The sequence below is a fragment of the Xiphophorus maculatus genome, chromosome 19 (genome assembly GCF_002775205.1).
Source record: "Xiphophorus maculatus strain JP 163 A chromosome 19, X_maculatus-5.0-male, whole genome shotgun sequence".
NCBI lineage: Eukaryota > Metazoa > Chordata > Actinopteri > Cyprinodontiformes > Poeciliidae > Xiphophorus > Xiphophorus maculatus.
Window position 1 is genome coordinate 13963676 of NC_036461.1, and position 27085 is coordinate 13990760.

General features: G+C 39.1%; 3 protein-coding genes across 3 annotated transcripts; 2 read left to right on the top strand and 1 right to left on the bottom strand.

Moving 5' to 3' along the window:
• Positions 1-301: 301 nt before the first annotated feature.
• On the top strand, positions 302-13069 carry wdr35 (WD repeat domain 35). The gene is made up of 28 exons (XM_014468806.2): positions 302-690; positions 773-890; positions 2601-2672; positions 3135-3227; positions 3312-3440; positions 3612-3745; positions 3991-4156; positions 4244-4389; positions 4617-4742; positions 5015-5200; positions 5291-5326; positions 5416-5476; positions 6233-6377; positions 6753-6822; positions 7067-7120; positions 7292-7401; positions 7518-7737; positions 7827-7907; positions 8132-8268; positions 8843-9046; positions 9124-9270; positions 9559-9691; positions 9798-9908; positions 10240-10404; positions 10869-11009; positions 11147-11303; positions 12122-12362; positions 12624-13069. Exons 1-28 carry the CDS (start codon positions 667-669, stop codon positions 12772-12774), a joined length of 3558 nt encoding a protein of 1185 aa, XP_014324292.1. The 5' UTR covers positions 302-666; the 3' UTR covers positions 12775-13069.
• A 91-nt stretch (positions 13070-13160) lies between these two features.
• LOC102219214 (potassium voltage-gated channel subfamily S member 3-like) lies at positions 13161-17172 on the top strand. Its single transcript, XM_023353321.1, has one exon. The coding sequence runs from the start codon at positions 13944-13946 to the stop codon at positions 15201-15203; it is 1260 nt and encodes a 419-aa protein (XP_023209089.1). The 5' UTR covers positions 13161-13943; the 3' UTR covers positions 15204-17172.
• A 1947-nt stretch (positions 17173-19119) lies between these two features.
• Positions 19120-26759, bottom strand: fosl2 (FOS like 2, AP-1 transcription factor subunit). Its single transcript, XM_005799113.3, has 4 exons — positions 26129-26759; positions 23632-23883; positions 23433-23540; positions 19120-21451 (listed from the first exon to the last, which is right to left on the bottom strand). Exons 1-4 carry the CDS (start codon positions 26255-26257, stop codon positions 20891-20893), a joined length of 1050 nt encoding a protein of 349 aa, XP_005799170.1. The 5' UTR covers positions 26258-26759; the 3' UTR covers positions 19120-20890.
• Between the last annotated feature and the right edge of the window lie 326 nt (positions 26760-27085).

Below are 27085 nucleotides of genomic sequence, written 5' to 3' on the forward strand. Positions count from 1 at the left end.
TTAAATTCTTTCATGCAAAACTAGACTCAAAAAATAACTTGCAGCACAGCGATTTTATTGTATTTTACAGAAGTCAGACAAATTATGTTGCTTTAATGTTTTTTACTTTTGTTTTTCCTTTTTCGGGATGAATAGATGGAAATTTAGCTCATAATTAGTTAAGGTTTTGCAAAGCCTAATCCCATTTAGAACAACAAGCAAACGAGCAAGACTTTTCAGCGATTAGGTCGAAATGTTCCTGCCGCAGGACTTTCACGAGAAAAACTACAACTACCAGTGCAACGAAATACTTGATGCTTCCGGTCTACGGTTACCATGGGAGACGTTTGGAAGCTGAAGCCGTTGATGGTTGCAGGCTATCAACAAAAGCAGTAAAACTTCGTCTGTGAACTGTTTCGAAACGCTGTATCCACCGTTATCTCATATAACAAAAGAGTGGCTTTACTATGTACAGTTAAAAAAAAAACCAAAATGTGTTTCCTTTTGTTTTCGTAGGCATCTAATGCTAACCTAGCTAAGCTAACGGTGTTGGCTACAGTAAAAACGACGCATTCAAATAGGCCACGCGACTAATTTCAGCTCTTTTTAACAGTTACATTTCCTCACCGAGATATTTATTGTATATTCGTAGGTTAAAGTCAGAGTTGCTATTATCCCGCAACCACCATGTTCATTTACCTCAGCAAAAAGGTAAGCAGTTTAGCCACTGACCAGTATGTCAGTTAAATTCATATTGAAAACAACTTGCCTCTCACGTTCCTGTGTCCTGCAGATCGCCATTCCCAACAATGTTCATCTGAAATGCCTGTCCTGGAACAAGCACCAGGGGTTCATTGCATGTGGCGGAGAAGATGGTCTGCTGAGAGTGTTGAAGCTTGAAACACAAACGGGTAAGTTGAAAGTTTAAAACTGGGGTTCGGTTTCTTTGCAGCTTTACTTGCTTTGTGCTGTGATAAAACAACAAAAACCTCCGTACCAGACAAACAAACCCTAACCCTATGCAAGCAAATCAACTGTAAAGCATTTCCTCCTAAATAAAATTCTGAGCATTTGCTGTCATCTAATTTGTTCATAGAGCCCACCTGTGTGTATTTTATTCTTAGAGGAAATATAGATGTTTTGGGGAGGTTTTATAGATTGAATAGCAATTCATCTGGGAAAAGGTGAAGCAGTTATTAATAAAAAGGGATGGAAGTATTGGAGAAAATATGGGAAAAGAATCAGAAAAGATGAACATTTCGAAAAATAGAGATATTTTCCTGATCTCTTTTGATCAGGAAAATATCAGAAGAGATGAAATTATTATAAAATGCTATGAATTGATCGTGGAGGACTTAAAGGTATGGTGGGTGTTATAGAGAAAGAAGAACAACTGTAGTAAAAATATAAAATATGTTCTACTGCAGTGCAACATATGAAAGAGAAAGAATGACATGATATTGTACACGAGGCAATTAGAGAATAGTCATTGATGGAAACAGATAAAGAGCAGTAAATAGAACTAGAAACACTCTATTTTGTTATCAAGGAGGGAAATAGCTGTTATGGAGAATTTAGTTTGATGATAAGATAATGTTTCACATCGGTGTACTATATGTGTTATGTAACTTTCAGTTCCTTACAATCTACCAATTAATCGAAAGAAAGTTTTTTGGAGAACACTACTTAACAAAACATGTCATGAAGAAGCAAAAAGCTGAAATCTAGCAACTTGAACACAACCTGATAGTACAAAATAAAAATGGTGGTGGCATGGATGCTTTTCTTAAGCAGGGACAGGGAAGCTGGACAGGGAAATCATGTGGAGACCTTATAACAAAGACCTCTCAAAAAACTGTGAAATATTTGGAAGTGTATAGTACATACACAATTTCACTTTATGCAAAAAGTAAAATAGTTGAAGAGGTATGAATATTTTTGCATATCATTTATAGTAAATAGAGGGAGTTTGTTTCATATCGACATTATTGCCTAATAATGCATGAGTTCGTTTTGCTGAATCTGAAAAACCTCAACCTTTAGTTAAATACCTTTTGTAATTGTAGTAAGGATTAATGTTCTGTATGTGTCAGAGTGTATTTATGAAATGTTACGTAACATTTGTGTGACTGAGATTATGGGGAAATAAAACAATAGCCATTACAGTTTAAAAGAAATCTGCTGAAACTTTAATAGGCTTACCACAGGTCTCTCAATGTTCAGTCACTATAAGCACAAGTGGTACCACTCTATCGATGGGACAGACCTTCAGTTGTTCTGTAAATGGTAAACGTACTAGAAAATTGATCAAAACTGTTGTTTTTAAAAATCCATAAAGCAAAAAACTGATTTGAGTGTCCTTACAAAATGGGGTAATTATAACCCCATTTTGTTCTACATTCTCATAATAAAATGGGCCACTATTAACTTCACAGTCACATTAGATTTTTGAATATTGTGATTACAGTAACAAAAGAATCACATAATCACATAAATTTGTGATTTATGTATCACAAATTGTTACATAGATGTAATATTTACCAGTAATATATGTTTCCCTAATATTGTACATTTCACAATAAATAATAAATCATCTCATTAATGGTTTTACTGTCTTTTAGACGACAGTAGACTGAAAGGTCTTGCTGCCCCCAGCAACCTGTCCATGAATCAGACTTTAGAGGGACACAGTGGTGAGTATTGTGCTCAGAATTATATTGCATGATTGTTCCTGCAGGAAGTGAAATTAATCTACATGCTAAAAGAAATGCTCCCTAATACTGTAATTTTTTGTGGGGTGATATTTATACCTTTTGAATACATCTAGCACCATAGTATAGAAGAATAAGTTTAATCTGACTCAGTAGTTGGACATTTGCAAAACAATATCTTTCTTCTTAAGATGTACTGCGTAGGGTTTGTTCCTCATGTTTGTTTTCATCCAGCACTCTATTCTAAAATATATTTTTGAAGGTCATATGTAATTGCTTTGTGTGTTTTCTTTTATTTTTGTTTAGTTTTACACATTTTTTATTATTTGTCTTTATGTTGGTAGTTGGTATGTTAATGTTTTCATATTCATACCAATTGTAGTATCCAAACAAAAATGAGTAAAATAAAAATTATCTCCTTTTTCATATTTGAAACACCTTTAGGTGCAGTGCAGGTAGTGACCTGGAATGAACGGAATGAAAAACTGACAACCAGCGACCAGAATGGACTCATTATTGTGTGGATGCTGTACAAAAGTGAGGACAGCAGCCAAAATAAGATTTTGTTTGCTTTGTAGTGAATTTGTATTACTTAGTTGCAAGCCTTTGTTGTGTGCCCAGGTGCCTGGTATGAGGAGATGATTAACAACAGGAACAAATCAGTAGTGAGGAGCATGAGCTGGAACGCTGATGGTCAGAAGATCTGCATTGTGTATGAAGACGGGGCTGTCATTGTTGGATCGGTGGATGGTACTGTTACTTTAAGTGAAAACAATATATATCATTAAGGTTGTAAAAGTTCCCTTTTAGTTAGATTAAATTGTTTAATTTATTGTAACAAATTTATTCATTGCTTTATGAACAAATGGATATAAACATCTTCAATATGATTGTTGCATTTTGTATTTGTATCACTTGTAGGCAACCGGATCTGGGGAAAGGAGTTGAAAGGAAGTCAACTTGCTCATGTTGCTTGGTCTCCTGACAGTAAGATCCTGCTGTTCGGCATGGCCAACGGCGAAGTACATATTTATGACAATCAAGGAAACTTCATCGTGAGTGTGTGAACTTAAATGGAGTATATTTTGTGAAACTTGGCCATGTTGAACTGCACAACCTTCAGTCTTTCATGTTGTCATGGAAGAACATTAATAAGTTACACATTCTTCTGGTTATAAAAGATCTTGTGGATGAGAACGATTGTGACATTAACCTACTGTTTGAATGCTTTCTCAATTAAAAAATTTATAATAATTTCACGGTCTGCTTTTTGCTTACTCTAAATGTTGTTACTTTTCAGATGAAAATGAACATCAACTGTCTTGCCGGGGCAACCGGAGCTGTCAGCTTAGCTGGAATCCACTGGTATGCAGGAGCTGGGGGTTACAGTGAGCCGGACTGTCCGTGCCTTGCCATCTGTTTCGACAATGGAAGGTGTCAGATTATGCGCTATGAGAATGATGAGAGTGAGCAACCGAAAACCTTTTCACTCCTTGATTTTGAATGTGAAAAATATGTTTTCTAACAGCCACTTGACACTACTTTATTCTCAGACCCAGTATATATCGACACTCTGATGAATGTTATCAGTATCCAGTGGAACCACTGTGGCAGTGTGCTGGCAGTGGCAGGTTCCCTCAGAGCCACAAATATGGACAAAGAATATAATGTGGTGCAGTTCTACACACCCTTTGGAGAGGTAAGTGTGCATATCAAAACAGTGTAGTATAAAATATAATTTCTATACTTCACAAAATCTACAGTAGAATCAATAGCATTACTAAATATGAAAAGTAATATAATGATGATAACCACCAATATAATTATTCATTTTCAAAAAGCATTACAAGTACAGGTTAAAACATCTTATGAAATGGTTGAAAAATGTTTATTTCAATGCTTTACCTGGTGATTGGTTCTGTGCAGCATCTGAGAACTCTGAAAGTATCCGGGAAGCACTTATCTGGGATCTCATGGGAGGGAGGAGGCCTGCGAATTGCCCTGGCTGTGGACTCTTACATCTACTTTGCCAACATAAGGCCAGACTACAAAGTAAATACTAACACTCTTTATTAATACTGGCAGATTGTTTGTGGTAGACACTGCTAAATTCATGAAATCCCGATGGTCTGACTAATAAGCTTGTTTCAAGTTTTCTAGGTAAGGTATACTTGGATTAATTGTTTCAGAGAAAGACTTAACTTTAGGTCTGAATTACTCAGCAAGTCTTTAGTATCAAGAGAAGTAAAGAGATTTGAGAACATACTGAAATGATCCTGATGGTTTGGGTAATTCTTCTCACATTTTTTCTTGTGTTCCACCAGTGGGGCTACTGTTGCAGCACCGTGGTGTACGCCTACACAAAGCCAGAGCGCCAGGAGTACTGTGTAGTTTACTGGGACACCAAAAACAACGAGAAGTTTGTGAAATATGTCAAGAACTTAACTTCTATTACTACCTCAGGGGACTTCTGCATCCTGGCCAGCAAGGCCGATGAAAAACAACCTCAGGTAATAAAGGAACAAGACTTTGTTTTTTTTCTTTTGTTAGAAAATGGAGATTGTTCTTTCATCTTGTTTTTCTAATTTGCTGAATTACAGGATGATGTTGGGTCAGAAACCATGAATCTTGCGAGGGTAATGTTAGATTTTAAATCTCGTACTGCAAAATAGTGTGATCTGTCTTGGTATCTAGGTCATATAATAACCTTCTGTGTATTTTTCAGTACGTGCTGATCCTCTGCAATTCTATTGGTACTCCTCTGGACTCCAAATACATCGACATCGGTTAGTTTAATACTAATTCTTCAAATTATTAAGAAGAGTTTGGAATAAAGTGCTTTGTAAATGTTTTGTCACGTTACAACCACAATCTTCAAAAGTTCTTATTGAGGTTTTTATTTTTTTGCACCACCGACACAACCTTTCTCATAATTGTTAAGTGGAAGGAAATTATCTCTCTTTTTTAATATTTTTTTTTACAAGTTATCATGTGTGTTTTGCCCTCCTGAATCGACACAATATCTTCTCTTTGCTTACAGCTGCCTGTTTTTACCAGTTCAACAAATGTTTGCCCACTCTTCTTTGTAAAGTAATTTTGGATCAGTCAGATTTAAGAACATCCTTCACAGACCAGCTGTGTCTATACTGAGATCAAATTGAATACTGTCCACTACTTACACAGTACACGGCTTTTGAAGGGAGTTGTTTGCAATGGGTTTCACTTGGGGGTACCAGAGTAAAGGGAGCCTAATGTGTCCTTGGCATGCTTTCAAGAGGTTTATTTATGAAGAGTTTGAAAACCATGCCTCATTTTCTGTCTGTTTCACTACTATGGGTTAATTGAATGCATAAAATCTCCGTTCAATATATTGAATACAATTTGTGGTTCATGACGAAATATGGAAAAGGTCTGGATGTATATGAGTGCTTTTCCCACATAATCTGTAAAATAACAGAGTGAAAGCTGGCACAAATTAATTTCATTCCAAGCTGCCAAAAGCCAAACAAGCTACATGTTGAATTTTTTCTTTTTCTGGTTAGATCCACTATTTGTTACCATGACGAGGACACATGTCATTACTGCTTCCAAAGAAGCTTTCTATCTGTGGCAATACAGAGTGGCAAAGAAACTGACCGCTCTGGAGATCAACCAAGTGACCAGAACCAAGAAAGGGGGCAGGGAGAGGTGAGTCCAGACATGTTTATTACATTTACCCTTATATTCACAAGGTTTATGCACATATTTGGCAAACAAAACAACATATTTTCATAAATCTCTGCGTTCTACACAACCCATCATTCAACGCTTATAGTGGAGCACCACAGTACTAGTTTCTGCTTTACTGGCTCATCATTACAGTGCAAAATGTTGGCCCTGAGAGCACAGTGAAAAGGATTCATTCATTCATGAAATACCACTGAGGTTCCAGACAGTATGGTTGTGTTTTATTGCTCTGCCAAGACTAGCCTCGCACCCGGACCAAAGATCACACCAGAGGAACGGCAGCTGCTTGTCTGTGTGCTTTCTCTTGCTCATGCTCCCAGTTTCCGCTCTCTACAGGTTCTATCACATCGACAGCAGTCCATCTGGAGGCAACGATGATGATCCAGATATTTCAAATACCTTTGCAGTAAGATATATTTGTTTTGCCTCTTTAGTATTTATGCATTCAAAAGTCCCAGTTTGGTCAAGTTCCCACTTTCACTAAAAGCTTTTCAAAATAGCAGCCTCCCTTCTATCTCAAGATAACAAAAGCACTAAAAGGTGATTTTTAAAAATGTAATTAACATGACTGAACAAATAAAACAAAGAGTTCATTATTAATAAAAATGTATTACACTTCTTATTGATTTGTTCTGCTTTATTATCAACAGACAACTCGAGATCCCATCTGCTGCATTACAGCAACAGATAAAACCCTGATAGTGGTATGTACATTTTTGTTTAATAAAACAAAAGGAAGTCAATTCAATGAGACAAGGCCATAGTTCTGTACTGTTAGTTAGCTTGTTGTCTCACTGATTTAAAGTTTTGAAATAAAAGTCACACGTGTGTAAAAACATATCTTTGTAAAAACAAAAAAGTGTTTGTTGTTATAGGGCCGTGAGTCCGGTATCATCCAGAGATACACCCTTCCAAATGTAGCCCTCGTCCAGAAGTATTCCTCAAACAGCCGAGCTCATTATCTATCTCTAAACTGCAACTCCAGGTAGCCACTGACTGTCATCTGCTGTGTTGCAGAATAAGCCAAGATAAGTTTTAACAATAATTTAAGAAGAACATTACATTTCTGATTTAAGTCTCATAATTTATCATCATCTTTAGTCGTCTCGCCATAATTGACATCTCGGGCTTGCTGACTTTGTTGGACTTGGAAGTTCGTCCTGCCGGAAGCGAAGGGACAGGAGACCAGGCTGCTGCAGGAGATCCGTCGAAGTTTGAGCGTAAAGATGTCTGGGACTTGAAGTGGGCAAATGACAATCCGGATTTGTTTGCCGTGATGGAGAAAACCAGGATGTACGTGTTCAGGAACCTTGACCCAGAAGTAAGTTTTTGAGTGTGATCAGAACAAGTATGCAGCTGTCTAATTTACAGTTAAAATATATTAACACATCTCTAAATCTGTACCAACAGGAGCCCATTCAAACCTCTGGGTACATCTGCAACTTTGAGGATCTGGAAATCAAATCAGTTTTGCTTGATGAGATTATGAAGGTAAACTACAGTATTTAAGACAAGAAATAATCACAATGGTTATTAACTCGTTTTTATTTTATTTTAAACATTGTGAACTTAAAATTTGGTCATAAAATTATTTTAATATAACATGTCAACATTTAACAGCTAAATATACATTTCTTGACATAACTAAAATTATGGACCATAAAAGTTTAAATCCATGCACAATTATCAGATGATCATGCATTGTTTCTTTGCAGAATCCAGAGCGGCCAAATAAAGACAACCTCTTTAACTTTGAAATCCGCTCCCTGAGAGACAGCAGAGCACTGATTGAGAAAGTGGGCATTGAAGACGCTTCACAGTTCATTGAAGACAATCCTCACCCAAGACTCTGGTGAATTTTTCTTAATATGGTGCTGAAATTATTTTCCCAGATTTCTTTTGTTGATGTTTATAACTTACTTTTCTTTTTTGGAGCAGCCATGTAGATCACACTGTAATGTTGATTTTTTGAAATGAAAAGATTGTAAAAACTTTAGAGTAAAAAAAAAAATCCACTTTTAAAAAGTTCATAATATTCAGCATTTGAACTTTTCTTTACCCTACCAACAGAAACGTCTAGCTCCCATATGAGTACAAACAGGAGTGTGTGTGAGTGTTTGCAATTGTGTGTTCTTTGGTTCAGGTGTCAGTTCTTGCAGGATCACTCAAAAACTGGTTGTAACAACAAAACCAGCCTTCATTATGTATTAGTCACAATCTGTAATAGTAATAATATCGTTAATATTAAATAACAGGCTTTTCCACTGAAGAATTGTTTCATAAATCTTGAAATGTATGCAATTGACTTGGACAGCAATAAATAAACTGAACTGAATTGGTTCTAAATGCATGCACTTCATGCTATGTATCTCTAATCTTTGTAACTTTACATAGTGTCTCTACATGTTTCATTGCTAACCTACCAGGCATCTGCTGGCCGAGGCAGCCCTACAAAAACTTGATCTGAAGACAGCCGAGGAGGCGTTTGTCCGCTGCAAAGACTACCCGGGCATTCAGTTTGTCAAGCGCCTGGGCAACCTGCAGAGCGAGCCCATGAAACAAGCCGAAGTGGCTGCCTACTTTGGCAGATTTGAGGAAGCTGAAAGCATGTACCTGAATATGGATCGGAGGTACATCAAGACACTCTATGCCAACTTCTCTTGACTTTGAATCAGTTATTTATATGTGATGGTGCCTGTCTCTGTAGAGATCTCGCCATCAACCTAAGGATCAAGCTGGGAGACTGGTTCAAGGTTCTGCAGCTTCTTGACACAGGCTCTGGATACTCAGATGACGCTCTGCTTGCTCAAGCTAATAATGGCATTGGAGATTACTTTGCTGACAGACAGAAGTGGTATTTAATTCTACTTTTCATCTTCTAATTGTTGGTAGCATTTCTACATGTCAAGTAGAAACAATGACAACAAAAACGCTTTCTTTGTGGATTATTGTGTAATTATAGAATTATGAAGTCTTAGTTTGGAGGCAAATGGGGAAAAATTTGATTCTCAAAAGAAACAATTGAAGAAGGGAGTAGCCAAAAAGATTTGTTTCCACCACCCCTTTTTTTGTTCAATTATTTTTCTTTAGGATAAAAAGGATCTGAATCATTGTTCTCACTTTTAAACATCTTCCTTTAAAGGGTGAAGGCAGTCCCATACTACCTTAAGGGGCGTAACCAAGAGAGGCTGGCAGATTGTTACTACAAGTTGGAGGACTATAATGGCCTTGAGCTGCTAGCTGCAGACCTCCCTGAAAATCATAAACTATTACCGGTGCGCCAAACTTAAATACATTTTTTTCGTTCCCATGAGATTTGCGTGCTTTTGGACAATTTGTAAATGTACATTCTATCCCATTTTATTGCCTATCTGTGTGTAGGAAATCGGAGAGATGTTTGCCACAGTGGGGATGTGTGAACAGGCTGTGAAGGCCTACTTGAAGTCCAACCAGCCAAAAGCAGCGGTGGACACATGCGTCCATCTGAACCAGGTGAGAGACAGACGGATGAGCTGTGGCGCCGGAGTTTCCGAGTGACGCACGGATCCAACAAGATCAGCCAACCTGAATCCTCCTGCCCACCCGCTCATAGATATTTGGCTTTTGGGTGTGAATCCTGCTCTAAAACTTCTATCTTTGTTGCAATAGCTCTTTAGTTGGACACAATGTAAAATGATAAACATTAGAGCTTTTAATTTTATTCAATTTTATATTTATAAGCAGCCCTTTAAGAAATTTTTAGGATTTATTTTATAAATATAATGTTTTTCAATGATTAATTAAAAAAGGAATTGTTCTTTCTCTTCAATTGCTTTCTCATCAGTGGAACAAAGCCGTGGAACTGGCAAGAACCCACAACATGAAGGAGATAAAATCTCTCCTTTCCAAATATGCCTCTCATCTTCTAGAGGAAAATAAAACTCTAGAAGCAGTGGAACTTTATCGGAAAGCTCACCACTTTCTTGATGCAGCCAAACTCATGTTTAAGGTGGGCGTAAAGTTTTATTTTTATCATTAGAAACAAGGTTTTGTTTTTTTTTTTTTATGTTTTACTATATTCAGGTCAAAAAGTCTGTTCCTGACTCCCCAGAATTAAACACCTTTCTTGGATAAAATCTCTCCCTGGCTGAGTGAGATTTGGCCAAAATTGACACAAACTAACTAAGCCACAAATAAGATTTATGAGCTGCTAGAAGGACTCCAGGCTCAGGATTTATTGGGGTTTTTTTTTTGGCTCTGTTTTAGTGTATTCAAGCAGGAAGTTTTTACTTTTTGAATGACATTCTTTTTTATTTTAATAATGAATAAAACTAAGATTAAAATCTCTTATTGGTTCAGGCTCCTCACAGCTCCAGTTTGTTAGTAGTCATCTACACTTACCAACCAAACAGCACCTCATTTGCAAATGTCGAATGGTGAATTGAGGAGTGTGATCGTGACTTCTGATTATAGATAGCAGACAAGGAGGCGAAGAAAATGAGTCGACCTCTGCGGGTGAAGAAGCTTTACGTTCTGGCAGCTCAGCTTGTTGAGGACTACCATGAGCAGATGAAGGCGTCCCAGCAGATCAAAGCCAAAGGAAAGAAGTCAGAGGTAAATTACTGCCCTTCATCCGTACCCTGTAGTTAGTTTTCTTCAATAAAGCGTAACCACAAATATTGCTTTGGACCATTTACAAGCTTATTGAATCAACATTATGTATTGCTGTGTGTATCATTATTTGTAATTAGGCAACATTTGCACTTGCTGGCCTTCTTGAAGAAGATGCAACGTCATCAGACAATCGCATCATTGACAGCGCCTGGCGCGGAGCTGAAGCGTATCACTTCTTCCTGCTCGCTCAGAGGCAGCTCCATGCAGGCTACCCAGAGAACGCCACACGCACAGGTGCAGAATAATTCCCAGTTACCTAAAATTATAAATATATTAATATACTGTATGTTTATATAAATGTGTATACACGTGTAACACGATTACGGTATTCCTTACGACATTGATAAACAACAACATATATTTGTCGAGTTTGAATAAATTCTATTAATAACAAACCAGATTCATCAGCTCGTTTTCTACTGTCTTTAAAAGATGACTGCTACTAGATTATTATTTTAGAAGTCTTCTGCCACCTGGTGTTCAAAAACTGCAATAATGAAATTATCCATTGAAATGCTTCATTGAGGAAATCTCCTCCCAAACCCCCATTGTGAATCATCTAGCTCCTCATGGTGTTACAGTAACAGGGAGAAACATGCAGATCAGATGGAAAACATGGACCGGTGTAAGCAGCAATATAATCAATAATTATATTTTCTAAAATACCATGTCTTTGTTAGAAATCACTCTTACAATCTGTGCTCATTCTTGCCAAAACCTAATGGGCGTATGAATTACTTATAATCACAATCACTCATGAATAAACTTTTTGTACTCCATTAGGATTTCCAAAACAATTAAATGTCTCAGACATCAGAATTTTAGTTTAAAGTCAAACGCATTTCTAAACCAGATGAGATGAAGATGATGTAATGATTGTTTTTACTCAGTTGAGCTTTCTGTATCTATGACATGTTGTCTGGTGTTACTTCATTCGCCAGCTGTTGACAAAGCCAGTTAGTTTGAAGCTTAAATCTAATGGGAAATCATTCAGTGGAAATTTGTCAGCTTGTAGACCCTCTAAACTTTGCCTCATGTTTTCCATCTTACAGCCCTTCATCTTCGTGAGTACGAGGACATCATCCCCGCTGTTGAGATCTATTCCCTGTTGGCTCTGTGTTCTGCAGCGAACCGGTCCTTTGGCACCTGCTCAAAGGCCTTCATCAAGCTGGAATCTCTGGAGAGTCTCAGCTCTGAGCAGCAGCAACTCTACGAGGATTTGGCCCTGCAGATTTTCACCAAATATCCCCCAAAGGACAGCCGCGTGGTGGAGGCCCAGGGCTCTTCAGAGGGGTGAGAACACCATAGTGTCAAGATCAAACCCTCATTATATCCATAGACATTTCCATTGTTAGAGTATTGACTCAAAACAATACACTGTAAACAATAAACCTTCTGCAAAAAACACCAAGACTGTCCTTGGAAATATGTGTGATTATGTTAATGACATATCAGAGCGCAGGGGGTCTTTATCTTCTTGGAAGTGAATTTTTAAAGTTGCCACAGCATTTCCTGGTATTCCTTCAACCTGTTCTGCTTTTTGTTTTTTATTAGAGCTGAGGGAAAACTGCCCACATGCATCGTGACCGGTCGTCCTATCCAGGAGTACCAGTTTTGGATGTGCAGTGTGTGTAAACACTGTGCAGTGGAACAGGAGATCAGTAAATATAACTGTTGCCCGCTGTGCCACAGTGCGGTAGTGTAAGGAACAAAAGTTGCCTGGCGGGACTCTGTTTCAGATAGAAAAGGGAAGTTTTAAACATCTGCCTTTTATTTTGTGCTAAAGGCTCAGATTTTCTAAAAAGGCAGACATGTGATTATTAGAGACAAGCAGCTCAATGAATACATGCTGTTGATAGTCTAAGCAAGAAATGAAATCTTGAGCTTTGTTTCACTTTGTATATGTTTAAAAGTTAAATGTATTTTGTCTTCAAATGTTTTAATTACTTAAGTATAAGATGTTTGTATCTGGTTTTACAATAAAGTCAAAAGTAAACACACTATTTCACTAAATTCTCAGATTTTTGATAACTTAATCTGTTTAATAAATGATAAAAGTTCTCAATTTTGGATTGACAAGCAATTTTCCAGAAATGCATTAATTATTTTTGTCTCATTCTGTTAAACATTCTTCAATCGTCTTTTGTTTCTCTGAGATTTGAAACAAGGGTTTTAGATCCAGGAGTAAAAACCCAGACATTGCTCATCCCAATGACACCCTACAACACACAATATTCTCAAAAATTCTGCTTCATCTGTGGTTTGTGACATTTAGCTGGTATGAAAATGAACTCTAAACAATATTTCTCAAAAAAGAGCGGAGCAGATTTGCATGTTTACCCTTCTGCCGTTGCATTAATATCATTTAAACATTTACGATTCTGGAAGAATTTCAGGGCCCAACATCAAAGCTTATTAAAATCCTTGGAGATCTCACACGAGCTGCAGCGCCATGGCCTGTCCATGCATCACACATGAAAGTTTAAACATCTTAAGAGAGCTTCTCCCAGCCTGGGAGAAGCTGTGCAGAGTTTTCAGTCTGCTGTACGCTCAAATGCTCCTGCAGTCCGGACTGAGCAGAGCCACTCGACAACACAAGGTCAGGTGACATTATGCCGTCTCTCTGTAACAGATGTTTGTTTGTTTTTATAAGTGTTAGTGATGATGATAATCATTTGTCCAGAATATTCTTTTAAGAAATGCTATCAGTCTCTGCCACTATTTCAGTAGAAATGACTGCTTAACCAGCTTTACATTTTGTATTCTGTATTTTATTTATTTTGGTGCATAAATGACATTCATTTATGACACCTGTGTTCTGGTCTGCAGGTGCTCTGAACAGGAAGGAGTCTTGACAGCAGCAGGTGCTTCGTCATGGTGTACGGCAAAGTCCTTCACCAGGCTGATGGCTGCTTCATTAACATCAATGTTGGAGGATTCAGGCAGCGCATGGCTCACTCTGTCCTGAGGAGATGGCCACAGACCCGCCTCGCCCGCCTCCTGCACTGCGCCTCCAGAGCAGCCATTTTGGAGCTCTGTGACGACTTCTCTTCCTCTGAAAATGAGTTCTACTTTGACCGCAACCCAATTTTTTTCTGCTCCATTCATAACTTCTACCTCACAGGGAAGCTCCATCTGGTTGACGGGTTGTGCATGGTCTCATTTTTCCAGGAGCTGGAGTACTGGGGAATCAAGGAGCACCACCTGGATTTGTGTTGCAGCAACAGATTTCAGGAGCTGATGCAGAAGATATGTTTGGATCAGGGGGATGATGATCAGCACCGCCAAAGCTCAGGCTCCTCAGCTGAGAATCTTCCAGCTTTTGAGGACGAGCTGGAAGAGTTTGAAGGCTCCTGGTGTGCAAATGTTCGCAGGAATATCTGGATTCGACTTGAGAATCCCAGTTACTCCACCTCAGCCAAAGTGATGGCTGTGGTGTCTGTGAGTGCTGTGGTTGTTTCCATTGTTTCCATGTGCTTGAACAGCATGCCGGGCTTTCATCAGGTGGACTCTGGTGAAAAACGCATAGAAAACCCACTGCTAGTCCTGCTGGAAACCATCTGCATCCTTCTGTTCTCTGCAGAGTTTATTCTTCGTTTGGTTGTTGCTCCTTCAGCCAAGAAGTTCTTGAGCAGCACTCTGAGCATCATCGACTTTTTGTCCATCTTCCCCTTCTATGTGACTTTGATCTGTGATGGCACAAAGAAAGACGGGAATAAAGAGCTGGAGAACGTTGGCAAAGTGGTACAAATCTTGAGGCTGACCCGAGTGTTTCGTGTTTTGAAGTTGGCCCGTCACTCAGCTGGACTCCGCTCTCTCTGCTCCACACTGAGGCACAGCTCAAGGGAGATGGGACAGCTGCTGCTCTTCTTATCTTTGGGGGTTTCTCTGTTTTCTGCTCTTATTTACTTCGTAGAGAGAGAGTCCAAGGAGTCACAACTGCAGACCATCCCTGTTGGCTGGTGGTGGGCCACCATCAGCATGACCACTGTGGGTTACGGTGATACAATCCCAGTTACTGTAGCTGGGAGGCTGATAGGAACCCTGTGCATCGTCTGTGGGCTGCTTATTGTTGCTCTTCCTATAACTAACATCTTCAACAAGTTTTCCAAGCTTCATCAGAGGCAGAGATGATATAGCTTGAGGTAGAACACCTTGAATAAATAAATTCACATAAATATTTATTAGAATTTTAGAACATTAGTTCACACAATTCTTTAAGTTGTTAAAAACCAAAAAAAAAAAAAATCCCAACTTCACTGTTGGAGCAAGTGTACTGATCTGTATCCAAATCTGTTTCAGTGGCAGCTGAGAGCATTTAGTGCAGCTGTCAGTACTTAGTCTGAGGTTTCAGCTCAGATAAATATTTAAATCAGCACTTAGAGACATCTAGTTCATCCTCCTGTGACACGTCTTCACACTTTAAATCACATGGTGCCTCACTTTGATTTTATTTCACTGCTTTTCTGCATGAAAGTCACAGTCGGCAGGATAGCAGCCATCTCAGAATCGAGAAGGTTCTAATACAGACGTTCTGCCTGTACAAAAGCTGATTACATTAATCCTTTCTGGCTGAAGAATACATGCAGTTCAAATAAAAACAACAAAGAGCACATCCACCAGTAGATATATATGTAAAAAGAGCTGTAAAAGGATCAACTTTGCAAAATTGCAATTTTATGAAACTAGTTAAAGATGTAAAAAGAATGGCATCCTCAGAGAGAGATACTGCCTTCCTTTTCACAGATGATACTCCACTTTCCTCCAGAGTCTAAGCCACTTATGATAGGATTTTCTTTCATGACAAATAAACAAATGCAAATATATGTAATTATTCAGTTATGTGTGATGTGACGACCCCTGTCAGGCCATAATAAACATTTAGGTTGTAGTTTCCCCAGGTCAGGGGTCATCGAACGTTCAATCTAAAAAGATGTTTTTGCCTTTATTACATATTTAGAGCCATTAAACCTATGTACTGTGTAAATTGTGTTTCAGACTTAAATTAAAGAGCTACAAATGTATATTTAATCTTAGGTTTTAGAACAAACAAAAATGTCAAAATACTTTAAATTCACCTTATAATGGAGTAGGTGGTGTGTGCATTTCATGATAGTTCGATGGAAGTTTTGGAAGGTTTTCTGTCCGTTCTTGGAACGCAGAGTCTCTGGAAAGGAATCTGTAAGTTGTGGGGGGAAAAAAACAAGTAAGTCCTGGAACTATTGTGAAGGTATAAATGGTACAGTCAAATTCAAGAATCCAATTGTAAAAGTTTGGACTGACTACCTGATGCAATAGGACCACGCCCAAAAACTCAACTTTTTAAATTCCATCAGAATCGGAATACCTTAATTGTCGTGGTTGATCTGGGTTTCTGTTTACAAAGTAGCATTAAATCCCAGCTAACGTCATGAAACTGTCTGAAACAACCTTAATAGTCTCACTAATGTCACACCAAGCTCTCTTCAATTCTGTATAATAGAAAATTTCTTTTGTGTTGCAGGTGAAAGATTTTCTGAATCATAGTGAAAACAAACATTATAGGCGTGCATGTCTGAGAAATGGTGCAGCGCAGTGATCCTGTAGTTCAGGTTGTTATTAAAGCCAAGCCTTCTTCTTTGTGTTGTAATTCCACAACAGTTCCACTTGAGGGCAGCAAACGCTAAGATGTTTACCATTGCACCCAGAAGGAGAAGCCTCAGCCTTTTTACTAAAATTCTTATTAGCAGGAAACAGAAACACAAAAGAAAGTTGAACCCTTTTGACAAAAATCTTGTATCGAAAATGATCCTGCTCTCTCATAGGTGGTTCATTTTTATCCAAACGTTTAGTCTAAATAACCAGAAAATAATCAGAAATAGAAAGTCAGAAAGAATCCATGATTAGAAGAACATATTGTGGCTATTTTTTCTGAAAATCCAAACTTACATTCCCTTGTAAAATTTTAAACATGCTTAGTTGTCATCATTGAATTTATAAAACTTCAAAAACTCATCTTTATGCCAGAAATAACATGATAAAAGTGATCCATGATCCGAACTAGATAACCTATTGTGGCTATTTTACTAAAAATCCAAACTTAAATTCAGTTCTAAAATTTAAAATGTGCTTGTATTTTAAACATATTTAAAATACAAAATAAAGCATATATAAAATAAAAAAATATTTTATTTTAAATATGAATTTAGGTATTTTTCATAAAGTCAGTGAATTTATGAAAATTACAAATAATGATCTTTTCAGCCTAAATTGGTGTTGCATCCAAGGTCTTGAACTGCTAGTAATACACTCTACGCATATCAGAATTTAAATTTAAAATAAACTTTTAGGCAGAATCAGTTCTTCTGGTTTACGTTTATCGGCCCTGAAAAAAACAGTTTGAGATCAACTTGACAACAGTGACTGAACTTTTTCTGAGGCACCTTCCATATTTTTCTCCAAAACAGACTATGTTTAATTGTATCTAGTTGAACTAGATTTGCTACAGTTGAACAAAAAAAGATCAATGTTTTACGTGAAACGCTGAAGTTAGGCGTAACTAGTATTTTGCATTTCTTTGATATAGTTTAAAGCTACTCTAATAATTTTGAAAATTTGAAGATAATTTTTGTCTTTATGTCAAAATCTGTATACGTCATTATTTCTTTGTCATGTTGATGCAATATAGTTCACAGGAAAATATGGACAATATATATCTCTGAATATGGACTCTCTTGGGGCAAATTTTCAACTTTATGTAGATATTTGATGTCTTCATCTAAGTCACACAGACCTATAACAGATAATATATAAACATCTATGTTGATGATATTATGACATTGAATCTGTTTACTGAGAATCCTACAGCAGTTTGAGTCATGATTTAAAATGTTCTATTTGAGTTCTTGAAAATGGTTTTCTGTGTTTTATCACACCTATGACAATGTGAGTCTTTGAAAATTTCTGTATTTTAGTAATATAGAAGTGGAGTGGTCTGGGATTTTTTTTTATTGTTTTTCAGGACATCAAGGCTTATTATCTTTCCCCACACCTGGATTATTTTTGCATCATTTACTGCTGAGGCATCAGCCAAGTTACAACACCTGTTGATTTTCAGGAGAAATAGATATTCTTGGCTTAACACCATTTAGCTCACAGCCACATGTGGACAAATGTTTTTTCCAAATTAATTCACTGTCTGAGCAAAATGTCTGGGACTTTTTTTATGCACATTTGCGACACCTGCTGCATCATGGTATATGCTGATGACATTCTCATATTTTCTGCTAAGTAGTTATTCATGAAAAATGTTTTCTCTGTCCCGTTTTATTCCTATGGACAATTTTATTACCTGAAGGTTTCTGTAATTTAAAAGGTGTTGTATAATTGCTAATGCTTATTCAGAATACAAGGACGGCTATTGTAACACTCCAGGATTATTTTGAGTCTTTTACCACGGAAAGCATCTACACTGTTGTTTTGCACACTCAAAACAAATCCAAGCTGAAATACACTTTTTTCTACTACATGTAGAAAACAAGTTAATTTCTGTCTAATTGCAAATTTCTTTTATTGCATTTTATATTTTCAATTTCATGCATTTTATTTTTCACTCAATATTAAAGTAAAAATATATATATATAGTTTGCATTCCTCAGAGAAGGGTAAAAAATAGAAGTGCTGAGGAAAGCTTTGATTTTATTTTGTGCCTCATATGAAACGTATTTATAACATTGCCATAATTAGCAAAAGTAATGGACCTAAATTAAGTCTCAACATTCGGTGACCTGAACGAAAGCATGAAAACAGACATTTCCAAGATGAAAATTATTTTATTATTACTCTTTTAAATTAACAAACACTGCTATACATATTGCTGTTTTTATTCATTTTGAATCATTTTGAACAGTTAAAGCATTTGGGAAAACAAAAAGAAGAAGAAATTGTAGTTCAACAGGCGACAGACAGCAGATGACATATACAGTAGAACATCTACAGTCAATGGCTTTCCTATGTGTGTGGAGAGGGGGCTCCAGAACACTCCGACATACAGACATTTAGGCGGTTTTGGTTCTCAGATCTCTCCCTTTGTGCTGTCCAGCCAAATTAAAGACCCCCGTTGATTTACAACAGCCAGTCAAATTAAAATTACATCAAAAACAGCTGACAAGTTCTTTCTAAACGAATAGCAGCAGCTTGGATTGGCTTTAAAATGTAGTCTTCTGCATCCAGAATCATCTCAAGTTCTTGTCATTAGAAAAAGAAAAGGGATGTTTGGGTTCAAACCCCGTCACGTTAAATTCATATGGAATGTTTTGAGTAAACTGAATATATGGAAAATATCGCTGTTCTGTCAGTGCATGATAGCCCAAGCCCACTTCCCTTTAACATATACAAATGATGAACAAGAAGTTCTTCAAAGTGTTTGCTCTTTCACGTCAGACCAGCTGTAGAGAGAGTCTTCTTCATCCTATTCTTCGTCGTCTAAAGTACCTCCTGCACCCAGAAACCAGCCCGTCTGAGTTGGGTTTAAACATCTTTGTTGTACTAAAAGTGACTGCTTTACAAACACCATATAGCCTATACATATTTAAATCTATAAACAGGGTTGACATCATTTGGCAGCTGGCGACAATCTGGACCACCGTGGCTTTTGTTCAAGTTTGACCAAAAATCCCTCCTTCTATTTTAGACAAGGACTGATGAAACACAGGATTTACACGTGCCGAGAAAAAACGGATTTGGCTTTTTGAAACCCGAGCGGCCCCTGAGAAGGCAGCGGCGGAACAAAAGGATGTTTATTTAGAGAATGAAGCGGAGGAGGTTCAAACTTTGTTTTTTGTTTTTTCTGGGTTTTTGTCAAATGTCGGAGCAGAAAACGACTCACAACAATTAAATTAAATCTTTTTTTTCTTCTTTTTTTTTTTTAAAGTACCACCTCTGCCACAGTCACTCGTCACGAACGACGGGGGTTCTACTAAAACACATGAGAGATAATCCCTGACATCAATGTAAATCACATACACTTTGTCCAAAAAAACAAAAAAAAAAACAGGGTTCAGGTACAGAATCACCAAGGAAGAAAAAAAAAAGCACACACTACTACTGCAAATTCAAGCCACTATGGCAAAGAAGAGAAAGTATTGAGGAGCTGGATGGCTCAAATTCTCTGTAATGCTGAGGTCACCCTCAGGTCACCTTGCAGATTTAAAGGAGAGGACAAGAAAATTCCACCAGCACAGGTCATAAATACACAGAGAGAGATGGAAATAACATGAGAAAGTGTGCACTCTGTCCTGAATTGAGTCATAAGAGTCTGAGAGGAAAAAATAAAATAAAATGAGAGTCTTGGCCTCTCTGCAGAAATCCCAGCAGAATGCTGACCTCGCTTGGTGATTTGTTATAGATTGATCAGCAGAGTGCAAGCGTTGACCGCATGGCTTTTTAGGTGTTTTCAGAAAAATATATTAACAAGTCGCTCTCTGGATGGTTGTGTTTTTCTTTTTTTGTCGGAAATGTCAGTAAACAAATCAACACTCTGCAGTTGAAATGCTGAAGGGATGGCGGATGATTGCACACACGTTGATGGATACAAAAACGTTCACGCTGAAGAAGTAGAAGAAGAAGAAACGCGGCGTAGCCCTTACGGGTCTCCCCCTCCCTGACCTCCCTTGCCTCTCATCAGGAGGGGGAACCGGCTCACACGGTCAGCTTGGTCTGGACTTTTTCAATGTGCTTTAGCGAGACCAGAGGGCCTCGGGATGGAGGGGCAGTCTGTCCTCGTTGTTTTCAACCACAGTGTTTGTTTCCCAGCTGGGCCTCGGCGCCCCGCCCCGGCTGACTCAGAGCGCCAGGAGCGTGGGTGAGTTGAGGGAGTCGGAGGATTGGTCGCCGCTGCTGCTGCTGCGCCGGTGGGCTTTGGAGCAGGACTCAGAAGAGGGCGAGGGGCTCTCGGGCTCCATCATGTTGGGATAGGTGAATATGAGGTTTTGGGCGTTTGGCGTGGCTGCCGGGGTGGACGCCACCACCACCGGCGTATTGAGGCTGTCTCCGTCCGGGCAGTACATCCCACCGCTGATGCCGCCGCCTCCCAGGCAGATGGGCTTAATGACAGAGCGCTGAGGCTTGCCCACATTCTCCTCTATGTCCTCGGGCTCCTGCTTCACCACCACCTGGTTCATCTGTGCACGCGGGTTCAGGCTGGGGCGCATGGTGAGCTGCAGCGGGTTGCACTGCTGCTGCTGCTGCTGGTGGTGGCTGGACTGCTGATGGCGCTCGTCGACGGGCAGCTTGCACACGGGGTTGTGGGCGACCAGCATGAACTCTAGCTTGTCTTTCTCCTTCTGCAGGCTCTCGATCTCCTTCTGCAGGTCTGCCTTCTCCTCCTCCAGCTTCTCAGTCTCCTGTTCAGAGGAAAGACAACATCAGTTGGAATGTTAGAGCACGACAGGTCTGAGAAATGACGGACAGACGTTGAAGTAAATAATATATAGTTTTAGACATACTGTTAAACTTTTAATCCTTATGTGTTGATAATCACGTAATATCTGTTTACATCTTTATCATTATTGCTAATATATAACAATATTATTATATTATGATATAAGAATATTACATTATAATGATTTTAATATAGTTAATATGTATAAATATATGATAATATATTCAAATAATATAATTATGTTGGGGCTTTTAATTGTGAAATTATCAGTTTTATTTTTCATTAAAAATTCCTTTGCAATATTTTCCATTGTAATATATTTTGTTCCTCTTCTGATCTATGTATATGTTTTTTTCTTTTTTTGTTGTTGCTGTAATGTCCTTTTATTTATTAATGTACATATTTTTTAAATTTGCTCTTCATATTTCTAAATGTATATTTTATCAATTTACATTTTCAAAATATTCCAGCCGCATGATTTCTTGTCATTTTCCAGATTCCATTCTATTTATTTTGTCTGTCTTATTGCTACATTGATATTTATTTATTTTTACACATATTTTATGAAAACATAATTATTTATTGTTAATCAGTACATTTACTTCTGATTTTTTCTTTGGTTTATATTTTTAATTTTTCCCTTTCCATATTATTTATTCTATTACTCTTGTATATATTTCTGTTTTTATTTTTAAAAATATTTTTTCTTTAGTCGTATGGTTTTTTTCTTACATTTAATGTTCTTTCATTCAGACATTTATTTATTAAGATACTAAAAATAATTATGTTTCATTCTTTTAATTTACATTTTTTTTCACAAGACTATTTTTATTTTGGTGGTATTAAGTTATTTAACTTATCCATTTCCTTATATTTTTTTAGTGTTGTATTTCTTTTGGGAAATTTATAGACCTGCCATATTTGTTCTCCTTTTTTTTCTTCTTTCTTTGCATCTTTTTTTGATTTGTTTCACTCGCTTTGGCAATGAGCAACAGTCGATTTCTAAGCAGAATTTCTGCAGTTATTTCTGTCTGAATCTGACAGTAATCATACAGAAATGCCTGAGAGCGAAAGGCGTAATACGCCGCACACAGCAGACTGTCTTCTGTTCAGAGATTTGGAAACAAAACGATCATTAATCTGTACCAAGTCTATTAATTCGTTCAGCAGAGCCTCCAGAACGTTTCTGTCACTTCCTAAAACACCAAAAGAGGGCAGTGTTCATCCGCTTCTGTTTTTGTTGATTTTTTGTCAGGAGGACCTCGGGACCAACACCATGCAACCTGTAACCCGGCTGTCTGAATTTAAGCGTCGCCTAATGACTGTGTGTTGCTCGTGTCTCTAGAGGATGCCATTTCGTTTGGCCATTTTACACAGACGTGTCAAATCAAAAGAAAAAGAAAGGAGGAAATTACTGTAGGATGTCAAACCGACAGCGATAAAGCCGACATGCTGTCTGAGAACTTTGACTCATGGGCAAAGGTATCAGGAAGTCATTCGTAAGGTCTGACGTGAGTCTTAAAGTAAACATTGCAGCTAAATGTCACTGGGAAGCTTCTATTTTTGGATCATTAAAAAAAAAAAAAAATCTGTTGTGATGGTTTTTGATGGTTTAAAATTTTGCCTACAGCCAGATCCACTACTCCAGGTTGTCTTCCTCTTTAATGGTCTGACAAGCTCAGCCTCTCTTTAATTCCACTAATTAGTCCATTTAGATGCCGTTACTGTCTGAGTACGAGACAGCCCAACCTCTGTCTGCAGCCGCCCGAGACAAAAAGCTTTTCAACGCCTGTCATCTCTTCAGTCAGAGCCAGCACTTAAAGAGTCAAACCAGTCCGGCGAGGTTGCAAAAGCAGGAGTGGAGTTCAGGCTTTCATCAGAACGCCCGGATCGCACGTCTTCGCAAATAACCTGCGCACTGATCAGCTGGACGTGATGCTCACCCCCTGCAGCATCTCCGTCAGCTCCCGCCTGCGGTTTCTACATTTGGCTGCGGCCAGCTTGTTCCTCTCCCGTCTCACCCTCCGCTTCTCCTCTTCCTCCGGGGTCAGCTGCGTGCAGAAGAGAAGAAAAAGACACGTTAAATGAGCTGTTGGATCAATAGGCAGGGTGACTGTGATATAAAACTCTCAGACTCCTCACCTGTTCCTCCCTCTTGCGCCGTCTGAGGTCGCCAGTGGAGCGGATGACCCCAGGCCGGGCCAGTGTGTTGTGTGGCAGCAGGCTCGGCCCGTTGGTCAGGTGATGTCCATACGGGTGGGAGCGGGAGTACGGGTTGGACATGGAGGTGATGACGGTCGGCTGCACCATCCACTGCAGGTCTTGGCTGGTTGTGATTGCATTGATTGTAGGGATGAAGGCACTGTTGGAGCCAGGCATGTCAACCCTGTACTTCTGGAAAAAATAAAAACAAAAGAGAAGAGAGAAAAAAGAGTGATGAACGGGTTGAAAAACAGTCACCATGTTCGGCCAAAACTCGTCTTCGCCTCTTAATCCTCTGAGCATCTCAGTGCATAAATTTGCTGGAAGCACCAACATGGGTGTTGCGTCCAACGCCTCCCACCATTATTAAATTCACACATGGCGCCCCCTGTTTAAAGGCTTATAGTAATGATTCAATCCATGTCGACTGTAACCCCCAGAGTGGAACGGTGACACATGCAGTGAATCATGTGGGAAAGCCCAAAGGTGTCCGGCACATCTCATTGTTCTACAAAAAGCAGAATGAGACCAACGGTGATGATCTGCTCTGCGAAACGGGTCGGTTTGCTACCCAACTGGAAACTGTAGAAAACATTAATTTGTGGAAAACTTTAAACCCAAAACAGGCGCCAGTTTCATTTCTTTTTATTTTCATATCCACAGTTGCATCTCCAAGGGCATCCAGAGAGGGTAATGATCCAGAGAGGGTAATGTCCACCCCAAACCAAACACTCCAAAGAATATCTTTCTTTATGAACAGGAATTCAAGAAAGGAATGGGTTGTCAACTAGATTTAAAAAAAAGTTTTTATTATTTGCTCATTTATTTTTGATTTATCATGGCCCTTTTAATATTCAACTTTTGAGCATCCTTCCAATATAACATGTAACAGCAGCATACTAAAACCCACACATTTCTCTTTTTTTTCTGCGATGGTTCATTACACCAAGATAGTAATTTTAATCCTTTACAAAGTTTTCTGAGTTCGACCCTGTTTCACAATAAAATCCAACTGAAGAAGAAGCAGCAGGGGTTTCGTCGGGTGTCTCTACATTGAATAAACACTTTTCTGCGCAGATTGCTGCTCCTCCACAGATGGAGGACGTGTCAGCTGCGCGTAATTTACGCGCGTCCCGGGCTCCCCGCGCCTTCCCCCCTTCCACTTATTCCCGACTTTCCGTCGGATATCCCGGCAGTCTATTGGAACTTTGTTTATCACAGTGACTCACTGTGTATGGGATTTGTCCAGCACGTGTGAACCGAGCTGAGTTCCAGTAAGAAAGGGGGAAGCGGCCAGCTCGAACAAGCCGGGAATTCTTATCCAGAAACATGGCACGGAGAATAAAAAAGAATTCCTGTTAAGTAATAAAACAAGCATGGATGGATAAACTCGCTGAGGCAGAGGCGCAGACATTCCTTGGGAGTCGTTATATGAAATGCTAGAGGCGTGATAAAATATTCTATTGCTCCAATAAACAGAGAAACAGGAGGTCATGTAATGGAAAACTGGCACTGAGTGATTACAGGCTGATAGATGCGGGCCAAAAGTCGTTTACTGTAAGGTTGCGTGAGCCTGACGCCACTTTTCCACAGAAGTGCAGCAGACGTTAAGACCGGGGTGTGGGGAAATAACATGCCTGGTCCTGGATTTATTTTTACATATATTCCGAGGCATTCAAGCACGCTGCAGTTTGAGCTAATATTCAGATCCCGTTGTCTTTGTTTTCTAAACGCCTCAATGGATGGCATTTCCTCAGCAAGGAAGCGTTATGCAGGCGTTTGATCGCTCTATCCGTGCGAGCTGCTTCCCGCTGGAGGAAATGTGCCATGTGCGGCCGGAGAGCCCGTCGCATCCAATCAGACGGTCTGGTACATAAATATAATAATAGAATATTTCTCCAATATTTGATGAGCGGCAATCACAATCAGCTGAGAAAAAGAAAAGAAAAGAAAAGAAAAAAAAAAGGCGCTACTTCTGAAGAGCGTGTTTGCGTGAATTTCACCCGGCTCCACACATGCCTGTTGCATCCAGAACACGCTTTATCTCCGATCAGCTCAGTCTGTCGGTTCTTCGGGGTTAAAATGCGTAAAAATAAAAAAAAATGTATCTCAAACCAGCTGGACGACACAAAGAAGGCCACAGATTTACAGACAGACAGGACTGCATGTCAGCTGGGAATCATAGGCTTGAATCCATGGCAGTTTGAACTGAACAGCAACCAAATCGTATGAAGCGCTCTGTGCTAAATAATAAATGCTTTGTCTGCGTGCGTAAAATCCAGATTTTTCGCCGGTAAACATGCGCGTTGGTCACATTTTCCAACATTTTAAAAACATATTCATTCATTAATATGGCTATTTGTTATCCACAAACTCATAATGGGAGAAAATGCATTCCTAGAGGTTTCTGTGCCTGCAGCTGGTCCGTGTGTCTCACCTGGTAGTTTGAGGTAGATATCGGACTCCCGATCGTGCTGCTGCCGCTTGTGAAGGACTCCGGCTGGGCCGGAGAGGTGCTGCTGCCGCGGGACGAGGTGTCGTAGTTCCCGGAGTAGTCCTGGTACATGATCCGGGAAAGAGGAAGATTTCAGGGGACTGTTAAAGCTCTGGAGCTTTTTTTTTTTCTTGTTTCTCCTCCTTTCTCTCTCACACACAATTCCCCCGCAGTAAAAAAAAAAAGGCACCAGCAAAAAAAGAAAAAATCCTCTGATTGGAGATGTTCAGGTATCCAAGAACGAGTTATCAAAGTGCAATTATGACGCCTGATCTACAACATCTTACAGATATTGCAGGTTGTGTCAGGCAGCCCTGTGAGGAAAGTATTTTCTATTGTGCTTTCAGGTAGACTAGGCTATCAGAGATCCTCTCAGGTGCGCAAACTTCAGCCTGAAGTCAACAGTCAGTGTGACTCAGGCAGGTTTTTAATCTTCTGAATATTTTCCGCCGCCTTGCCTACTTACTCTGCTCTGAGCTCTCTCTGTCGCTCACGGAACACCTCGAACTTTTTTTTTTCTTTCCCTTTTCACCCCACTTCCTAGAGATGAGTCACTTCAATGGCACTAAGAAGAAGCGCGACGGCTTTTCAACACCAACGAAACGTCCGACGTCACGGCGGGGCGTTGCAAACATCCAGCAGGGGGAGGGGTCCGCTCCTCTTGTGTTGTGGATCTCAGCAAAGAGAGAGCAGAGCTCGTTTCTCCCCCGGTGGACACCAGAGACTAAAGATCCGAAACGCGGTTTACAGTTAAAGCGGGTTTTCTGTTTTTTTTCCTTTTTTTTTGGTATCGGTGGACGTCAGCCATCCCGCTGTGGACTTCACCGGTTTTGTCTCACTTTCTTCGGCCCATTGACGCATGTTTCCTAAAATGGGCAGTTGCGTCAGCGAGCGCGTGTG

What these genes read in the sequence shown, in the direction of transcription:
- wdr35 (XM_014468806.2), top strand. Translation starts at nt 667, where the DNA reads ATGTTCATTTACCTCAGCAAAAAG. An exon ending in CAGATAAAACCCTGATAGTG is followed by an intron (nt 7,121 to 7,291) that starts GTATGTACATTT and finishes TTGTTGTTATAG; the next exon opens with GGCCGTGAGTCCGGTATCAT. An exon ending in AATCCTCACCCAAGACTCTG is followed by an intron (nt 8,269 to 8,842) that starts GTGAATTTTTCT and finishes CTAACCTACCAG; the next exon opens with GCATCTGCTGGCCGAGGCAG.
- LOC102219214 (XM_023353321.1), top strand. Translation starts at nt 13,944, where the DNA reads ATGGTGTACGGCAAAGTCCTTCACCAGGCTGATGGCTGCTTCATTAAC.
- fosl2 (XM_005799113.3), bottom strand. Translation starts at nt 26,257, where the DNA reads ATGTACCAGGACTACTCCGGGAACTACGACACCTCGTCCCGCGGCAGC. An exon ending in TATCTACCTCAAACTACCAG is followed by an intron (nt 23,884 to 26,128) that starts GTGAGACACACG and finishes TATTTTTTCCAG; the next exon opens with AAGTACAGGGTTGACATGCC. An exon ending in GGCGCAAGAGGGAGGAACAG is followed by an intron (nt 23,541 to 23,631) that starts GTGAGGAGTCTG and finishes TTCTGCACGCAG; the next exon opens with CTGACCCCGGAGGAAGAGGA.